Source organism: Myotis davidii, unplaced genomic scaffold (genome assembly GCF_000327345.1).
Source record: "Myotis davidii unplaced genomic scaffold, ASM32734v1 scaffold1252, whole genome shotgun sequence".
NCBI classification, from domain to species: Eukaryota; Metazoa; Chordata; class Mammalia; order Chiroptera; family Vespertilionidae; genus Myotis; species Myotis davidii.
In genome coordinates, this window is record NW_006283888.1 from 160,760 (window position 1) to 170,539 (window position 9,780).

Genomic DNA, 9,780 nt, shown 5'->3' on the forward strand with positions numbered 1-9,780 from the left:
CGGCAAACAGCCGTTCTTCATGCCAGGAGGGAAGACTGGAAACTGCAGCAGGCGGGCGGGGCGGCAAACTTCACTAGGAAGCTAGAGCTACCCAGCCCCAGGGGAAGCAGGAGATAAAAGGGTAATATCCTCAGATCAAGTCTCAACACCGCTCCCTCCAGGGAAGCTAACCCACCCTCTCCTATTATCACTCCTTTTAGAGAGACCACGAACGGGAGACCACGAAAGGGGGGCCAGATGGGTCAGCAGCAGCCCTTCTGGCCAGGCAGTTGAAGGGTTAAAGTCAGCACTTGAAAGAAAACTCAAACCCCATTAAACCCAGGCTCGGAGAACAGGGAGCAGCAGGGAAGCCAAAGGAAACTAATTTTGGAGGTTCTCCAAGCTGCCAATCACAAGCATATTTCTAACAGTCCCAGTGTTGTTTGAGTTGGTTGTTTTTCCACAAGCTACACAATGGGGTCTGGTTATTCATTGAAAAAGTCTGCAAGGGAGCCCCGCCCTCCATTCACAACCAATTTGGAATGCTCCATTCAGCAAGAGGGGGACTCGCAGCTCGGCTCACTGGGGCGGGCGGAGCAGAGCCCAGCTGTCGCCGCAGGGACGCTTGCTCGCCCAGCGAGTTGTGTTTATGTAAGAAATTCAGACGCTGCAGGCGCCTGCCCGCTCCGCACCCTCCCTCAGACTCAGATGGCTCAGACTGGGGCTGAAATCTGCAAGGGTGTGCAAGTCCGCTCCGAGTGGGGTCGGCAAGTGCCCTCTGGCAAAGGGGGCGGGGCGAAAGAAAACTATCTTGGACTGCCTGGTTCGGAATCGGACTGTCGCTACCAGCCGAGAGAAACAGACTCCAGCGGTATTTCTCCAGCCCCCGGGGGAGAGCTGGTTTGCATTAGAGGACAGCTTTCGCTGGAAGCTGGCCTTCGCAGACTCCTTGCTTCTGCATTCATTGCCAACTGCTACATCGGGAGCCACCTGGCTTTCCCCCCAAGGGAGAGTGTCTCTGGAGACTCTACTCTAGATTCTGTGGCTGCAGAGTGGGAGGCGGCAAGCCACCTACTATTAACACATTCACTTCCAGTTTCTTTTCCTGGCGCTGCGTCCAGCCTGTAAGGTTTATGATCCCCTCTGAATACCCATGAGACATCCAAAGGGAAGAGCAGTGGAGATCTGGGGCTACTCCAAGGACAATGTAAAAGAGAGTAAGTACAAGGCTAAAACCTGGTTTGGTTTCTTTGATAGATTTTTTTTCAAACCTTCAATAATCACCCATGAGAGAGATCTACTGAAGCCAGTCTGACAATCTGACTTTATTTCAAGGAAAAACATACTACTTTGTGAAAATTACAGCCAGGAAATAAATTTTAGTGGTTTCCTCTTTTTATAAAATATCTGGCTTTTGTCAAATGTCTCATGCTTAGACGCCTTCTCTCTGCTGCCGTCACCCCCACTCCCTAGTGAACTGGGAGGTGACTCGTGAAGCATTTCCGTCAAGTCCTTCTGACCACAGAATCAGGATCAATGCCGGGGCTGTCCTGCAGATCAGTCTCCAACACCTGGCCTTTGCAAGGCTAGATCTTATCCTGCTCCCTGGCATCTGGCAGCCTCTGCCTTAACTTTCCCCTGGATGCTTTCTCCTTTCAGGCATGGGAGCCTCCCATATTTGCTATGCAGGGTCCTTTCCTGGGGGGCGGGGAGGGCCGGGAGCTCTTCTCCCTGAGGTGAGCTGCTAGTCCATGATCTACTTGCCAAGCCCAAAGGTGTACTTATATTATGGCTACACACACACACACACACACACACACACACACACACACACACACACGCATATTAGGGCCTACTATTTTGCGCCTCCTTCAAGCTGAGCCTCTAAGAGGAATGGGACAATGATAGAAACTGACGACCAAAGCCTCTGTTAAATGAGCTTGATGAGTTCACAGAATGAATTTTTAAAAAAGCAACCTAATCCGGTGCTGGCATCAGCATGCCTGGCACTTGTCCAAGAGCTGGGAGCTGCAACATGACAAGACTCCGCACTCCTCGGATTGCAAGTGGAGAAGCACTGTGTGCCAGGGCACAGATGGGGCCCGAGCTGCCTCAAGGGCAGCCATGTGCCCACCAGGGGCTGCCAGCCTCTGAGCCTGGATGTACTTTACCATCATTAAAACCTGAGAAACAACGTGGAGGGAACAGTCTCTTGGTAGAGAACCACACACCCCACCTAACTCCACCACCAATGACACGACTAGAAGGTAGAAATGGCAGATAGTACAAATTCTCAGCGTTATCATGCTACCTGTCCTCCTCTTATAAAAGTGAAGAAAGATGAGAGAGAGGGGATAGATGGTAATTTCTTGAGGGATGGATGACAGGATTTTGTTACCTGGACTCTACCTAAGTGATCTACCAGGCAGACCCCATGTAATTCCCCATCCCAAGTCTTTCTCACCAAACACAAAGGACTGGAAAGGTTAGTAGGTTTTACCAGAGGACTAAAAGCAGGAAGGCATCTAAGAGGCAGAGAAAAATCCATTGCTTTTAATAAGCCTAACTGCATTAAAGTTAGAGGAAAACAGATTTGTAGAAACATATGGCTTTTAGTTAAATGGGCTCTCTAGGTCTTGATTTCTTAAGAGACTTGGGTCTAAGGATCTTGGACGCTATCAAAACAGGAAGGCTATCCTATCATTTAGCACCCTCTCAGAGGTCAGAACTAGCTCACAGAGCCTTTGAAAATACACTGTAAACCTGGAGTGAAATAATCTCCCTCAACCCCACATTTTCCTCCGGCTTTCTTCAGCATTCTTTTTTCTTCTCCCTACCTTCCAACTACTGGCTTCTGAAAATGATAAATTGATAGCTTTGCTTCTTCAACATTCTCATCTAAAAATAAATATATTTTTTAGCCCTAACCGGTTGGCTCAGTGGATAGAGTGTTGGCCTGTGGACTGAAGGGTCTCAGCGGTCAAGGGCATGAACCTTGGTTGTGGGCACATCCCCAGTAGGAGGTGTGCAGGAGGCAGCTGATGGATGTTTCTCTCTCATCGATGATTCTAACTCTCTATCCCTCTCCCTTTCTTTCTGTAAAGTCAATAAAATATTATATATATATATATTTATATATGCACATATATCTATTATTGATTCTAGAGAGGAAGGGAGAGGGAGGATCCTTTCAAATTGAAATGGCCCAGGACCAGAGAGCAAGTAAACCTAGAGTTTTGCTACCCCACCTCTGGCTCCAAAATGGTATGTCCTCTCCAAAAGGAAGTCACTGCCTCTACTGTATCAACCTCATACTAAATATGTGTTAATTCACATATTTAGTAAAAAAGTAAAAAGTCCAACTGAATAATCTCATATTGAAACAGGACTAAGATCAATGTGTTTTAAGCTCAAGGGTTGTCATAACAGTTAATCCTATTTCCCCAGCCATCTATGACAAGTATTTATGAAAAGTCAATTTCATCGGTTAATTAGACAGTTCTTGAAAATTACTCGTACTTCCTCCAGTCTTGCCATTCTTTTTGAGACACATATTTAAAAATAACAGTTCAGGGGAAATAAGGTCACTTAGATTTTAAAACAATTCTCAAAATTATACTTAGTATGGAGGCCATGATTTTAAAATAAGATTTTTATCATGCCTTCTCCCCAGCATAAAATATTGTTATTTGAGATGTTGGTAAACATTCACAATATCACAAATGAAATAAGTAAGAAAAAAATTGAAATCTGCATTAACAAAACGATTTGTACATGCTAAAATCTAGGAATACCCTTAAATGCTCAAGCACTCATTCAGAAAAATCAATATAACCCTTACCCCACACCAAATCTACGGATTTTGAGTTCCACTCTTACCTTTTGATTTGTAGTTAATTCTGTGAAAATGTGTAGTAAAAATGTCTATACATCCATCTACTGACCCAGATTCCCTGGTTTGGTAGCTCTATGTGTTAATTCACATATTTAGCCACAGGCACATTTACATAGGTATGCACACACATACTCATTTATAATATACAGGATACATAACACACAGTTTTATCTATACACATGCTAATTAATATGTTTTCTAGGAAACATGTCCATTTTATATTTTTTTCTGTTTTATAATTTCTCTCTCTCTTCCAAGTCCTGGATGGGAAAAACTCAAAGCACCGAGATATGTAATAAGTTTCTCAGGATCACGGAATAAAGAAATGGAGGTTTTGAACCAGGCAGCCAGCAGTCTCCCTAGGGCTCTCCCGAGGGCCGTCTGGAGGTATTTGAAATAATGAGGGGGAGCCTTGGGCACACCTGAACCCACCAGTACCCCCTGCCTCTGCAGCTTTTGCTTCTTTAAGGAGATTATTGTATAATTTCCTCTCATCATTTCACCTAACCCCCGCTATTGGCCCCTACCATTAGTCAGTCTCTCCAGCTATCCAGTCCTTATATTAGGCCCTCTGTAAAATGAAGGGATCGGACAAGATTTATCTTTGCAAGAAACCTCCAGCTCAAACAATCTGGGATTTTCAGGGGTACTTCTCAGGACCAGGGGACAATGGGGAGAACTTGGCAGAACCCCTATAGGCTATAGGTTGCACTTTTTATTCCCTTGAATTTGACCTAGAAGAGTTTCCAGATGGGAGATACTTTACTAATGTTTATATTTGCGAAGTAAGGTGAAATCTATATAGCTAGAAATAAGCTGGTCATTTATATAAGACTTATAAGAACAATGGTTTCATTGTGAATGGATGCCTATGGGTAGGAACCTAAAGCTAGAACACTTAACAAAATATCATCTCTTTAGAAGTTAACCTTGTAAGTGCTTACTGAAGAAAGTACGCCATAATTTTCAAAACTGAATTCTAAAATAAAGACAATTACCCACATGATATTTCTTTTTCTCTCTCCTACAGTCTCACACATGCACAATAGAAAATTAACCAAATCAGCATTACCAGCAAAGGCAGACCATCCCAAGTGGCAGGCCACAGGAGAGTGCTTGTTTCAAATGCTCTGCTAGAGTAGAGAAAGGTTTGCTTTACTTTGTTTTATAGTTCATGGACTAGTTGATTCAAACCAACTTATAAAGTTTCATTAAATCTGAATGAATGAGTTTCTCCCGCTCCCCTGGAATAATCATAGGCTCTTCCAGAAGGAGAAGTGACAGGAGTAGAAGCTGCTCCTCAGCCCAAGGCTGTGAGATGCACTCACAGAGAGAGTGGGCCCAGCCTTGGGCTCTGCCAGCATCCATGCATCTACATTGTCCGTTTCAACAGAAGTCAAACCAATCACACTAATAGCAAGGATGGATGGATGAAGGATACACCACTCCAAATTTGTGTTCTTCACTAGCCTCTAAAGCAAGTGGATCTACTAAAATCTATTCTTCTTGAGGGTCCATCTCCAGAAATAACAGAGAAGGGGAAAGAATTATTAAAAAAACCTTTCAAGGCTACTCAACCATCTGTTTTATCCTTAAAAGACAGCAAAGCTCAACCGTAAGAAGTTAAAGCAAAAAGCAAACAAAGTAAAAAACACAGCACACTCGGTTAGCAGAAATGTCTCCCAAAGCACCTCCATTTTAGGTATGACAATTTAATGAAAGAATTTAGCACATTCTATTCGCTTCTAAGGAGCCAAAAGCCATTTATTGATTCTTTCCTTTCAGCTTATTCCTGCAGATAAATATCTCTCCAAATATAAATCCTGTTTGCTGACATCTTCCTCTAAAGAACATACCTCTGCCCTAGCACATGAAATCAATTTGAATGCAGTCATCTCACCTCCCTTTCACTCTTTCGGGTTATAGTGAAACAAACAAAGTGTCATAAAAGCATTTCAACGCGCCTCTGCCAAGAAAGCCACCTCCCAAACAGACTGCAATTTATGCTGCTCTGAGCAAGAACTGGAAAGGCTGGGCCAAGTTGTCAACACAGAACAGAGTGGGATTACAAATCCTGCCTTTTATCTTATGTATGCATCCATGCACACACACACACACACACACACACCACTTTGGGTTATCTTTATTTAGTCTTTCAGTGGCAAGTTTCCCAATCACTTACAAGCCATCAAAGGGCAAAAATTAACATCATTTACTTTCCTAAGAAAATATTCACAGCAAGCTGTGACAAAGCTAAGGTAACCATGCATCTGTGGGGTATAGTCTATCCCCTTTTAAAGTCTCATGGCATTATGCCTTGAATATGAGACCTATCATTAAAGAATGTTTAGCCGGTGCTTCTGATCTTTCATTGAATGATTTAGAACACCCAGATTTTACTGAGACTCAAAGACACCCTCGCTCCCAAAGCATTTTCTCTCTCTCTTTATGTCATTCATTTTCTCTCTTCCCCTCTCTCTCTAAAACAAAGCTGGGAAGAATTTGTTGGTACAAAATGAGAAATCGAATCCTTGCCTGGCTCAGGTGCTTGCTATTATAAACTATGACTAAGAGACATGAATTTCTCTATGATGCAACTCTCAAGAGAGGCAGCATTTTCTCCAGGCCTCTCTCAAACCTGCTCATTCGCCAGTGACTAATGCTCTCTAGAGCTGCCCTGTGCTGCTCAAATTTCATCAGCCAGCTTTGTCCTTGATAGCTCTGCCTGGGCCATAAAAGCTCCCCAAACCTGTTGAGGACAGCTCTGAAAGATCAGTGCAAAGCTAACCACACCCCAGGCGGCCTGGAGAGCTGTCTTTTGAGCTGGCCACCTTATTTGTTATCTCAATGACATGATCACTTAACGACCATTTTTAAAGTAGCTTTACTCTTCTCTGAGTGATAAAGTACTGACAACACGTGAATATTAGGAGTAATTCAGGTCACCCTGTACCACCCCTTTTCAGCTTAGAAGTAGAAACAAAATTGACAACATGTTAGGTGAGGCCACAATTAACTGAACCGTCCATTAACTATTTTCTGCACCTTTAAAAGAAAATAAAATGCCAGGCTCATGATTTGCATCAAGGACTTAATTCATAAAACAAACCAAAAACACTGTAAGATAATGTCTGGTTAATGGATGTTTAGTCCAACATCTTATATACAATGTCAATTAATTTATAATCTTGAGCTTGAAGCCTTGCAATATTCTTACGGGAAAGAAATTTAGGGTTAAATTATGTTCAGTAAATCTTACCTGTAATAGAATAAAAGTACTTTAGAAATAATTTCAATAAAGAATGAAACAAATGTTTTGGGGGTTAACTTTGTGTTATCAAAAGAAACAAAACGCATTCCACTGTCCAAACATGCTGACTATATATCTGAAAAAAGCAATCTAGACATGGATAATCCAAGACCAAACAATTTCAGAACAAATCAGCCAGCACCAGAAAGGTACTTACAGTTATCAGACTGAAAATCTGGGACAAACTGTTCATCATCAGGAACTTGTGCTGAAAAAGAGATTTTTATTTTAGACCTTTACGTTTTATTAAAAAGCACAGTGAAATGTTTTATATGGAAAATAGGACAGCCAAGAAACTTGCCTTCAGCTAACCAAGCCTCTTGAAGTTGACTGAGATCCTGAAACAACTCTAGAATTAAAAACAGAAGACACCAGAATGAAGATTCCTCTGTTGGGGAGAAGGGAAGAATCTACTTTATAAAATCTGCGGCTTTCCCTGGGAGCCATTTGAGGAAGCCACAACACAGAGGGGAAAGCTTCGCTACCTTCGGAATCATGGGCCAAATCTGTGTCCAAAAACTTCCTCTTTCTGTCAGTCACAGGCCGCCCTCTACATTCCTCAGATCTAGATTTCTGAAAAAGGCAAACAAACGGTGAAGACTCAGGTGTAAAAAAGGGGTCTTGAAAGGGGGTGGTATTACTAAATCAATAAGGAGAAGACTGGGATTTGAAGAGGGAGGACAAAACAAATCAAAAGCCACATAAACTTACCCCTGGGACCATAAAAGGGACTTGCTGGTCATAAAACCCATCCATGGTGCTTCCAACGTCTCTACTATCACTTGGAAAGGTTTCAGCATTGAGTAATTTCTGGGGGGAAAGGGAGTCCTCCTGTAATATGAATTTGGGAGATTTTTACTGAGGGGGGGGGAAGAAGCAAAATGAAATAATTTTATTCCATTCTTTCTTTAGGGCCTATGTAAACCACTACCTTTCTTTGAGGTACGTGAAGCGCACTCAAGGTGTTAGCTTTACAGACTAACGCTGGGTTTAAGGGCATCAAAGGTACACAGTGTACTTAGTGCCAAATCCATTTACTCATCCTTTTCTATCATTAGAGTATAGGTTTGCTATCATCTTTCCTTTGTTTTTTAAAAAAGGAGGGGGCACCTTATTTTCATTATAAAAAGGTGATTTCAAGTTCTCTTCAATAGAAGATTCTCTAAGGCAATTGTAGTGTTGGGATTGTTATATATATCATCTAATTTTTCTACTACAGTGACAGGAAGTAGAAAACTGGGTTTAAGCATTCCAAATTATTGGCAATTAAGAATCTGACATACATAGAGTTTCTAAAAGTATTTTGTAGGTCAGTGGCAAAACACTATATATAGTTCCATGAATATATCCACCAAAGGTATACTTATCTTCACATTGCTCTTCACTAAAACCTAAACCTTCTGTCCAAACAGGTGTGTGTCTGTAATGTCACAAATAATCTCCATGGCAACTTACAGAGACACCTCCAACTTCTAAAATAATAAAATAACTATGAAGAGTAATGGATAAAGGAAACTGAATTCCATTGTACATATTTTAAATGCATATCTACCACAGAACTTTTTTGAAAGTATCAAAAGCAAAAGATCCATGAAAAGAAAATTCAATATTTTCCTTACACTGATGTTCATTCTCCACTCCTCCCCAACATGCCAAATTATAAAATTAAACTTGTTTCAGTACTGTCAAGTCTTGGGGCTGGAAAGAGAAATTGGGGGTTAAAATGGAGAGGGGGGAACCTTTTCTAATTTGGGAGGAATAAAACAACAATCTTAGGAAGGTACCATCTTCCTGAACAATTTGTTTTATTCTCCAAATAAGGAAACACAGTTAAGTCAACAAAATGGGGAAAACAATTTCACCCACTCGAACTTGAAACAATGTAAAATGCTTAAGGATAATTCTTTTGTTTAACTTGCATATAAACTTTAAGCAGGGAACTTTTTTCTCAGTGGACAATTCCATCCAATTTGTTTTTCACACTGTGTGGAGCATATCAAATTTTGGTGAGCAGGATGCAAGGAAACCCTTCACGGCCAGCCTCCTCCCAGCACTCTGGCACAAGTAATCAGATATGTAGTTCAGTTTCCTACAAAAAACACTCCTGCTAGCCTGTTTGCGTGCCTTCCAAATATCGCTAAAATGTTCAGAATAAAGACCCTTTCTCAAATGTCACCAACGCGTACACAAAATCTGAGAATCACCAGCACTGAGTTGAGGGGCATGAAAATGAGTCTTCTGTGCCCTTCAAAAACCTGTCCGATTAAATCCTGGCCTTCGAAGTTCTGTAAATGTCTATTGAGGGAAGGGGACAACGGGTAGGAGATCGGAGGGAGAAACCGGAGGGGGAGATATATTCAGTTTCATGATAAAATACATTGCAAAATACTTCACCATGACGAGCAAATATATTTTTTTTTAAAAAAACTGAATAAAAGAAAGAAGGATGCCACACGCGAATCCAAGAGGCATTGAGGATCTTTAAAGCAGTCCTCGCAGTTCAAGGGCTAGAGAAATCGTGTTCAAAGTATATATATGTATATATTTAAACCTGAAGGGAAGGCTGAGTTCATCCAGGAGTTTAAACTACTTCCTT

General features: G+C 41.7%; 1 protein-coding gene across 1 annotated transcript in view; it reads right to left on the minus strand.

The window, feature by feature from the left end:
- ETV5 (ets variant 5) overlaps positions 1–8,049 on the minus strand; it is a 52,352-nt gene extending 44,303 nt beyond the window's left edge. The window contains exons 1-4 of the mRNA XM_006754152.2: positions 7,896–8,049; positions 7,670–7,757; positions 7,486–7,533; positions 7,342–7,392 (exon numbers count right to left, since the gene is read on the minus strand). Coding sequence (XP_006754215.1) covers positions 7,342–7,392; positions 7,486–7,533; positions 7,670–7,757; positions 7,896–7,940 — 232 coding nt within the window. The 5' untranslated portion in view covers positions 7,941–8,049. The remainder of the gene's footprint in view (positions 1–7,341; positions 7,393–7,485; positions 7,534–7,669; positions 7,758–7,895) is intronic.
- Positions 8,050–9,780: the final 1,731 nt, after the last annotated feature.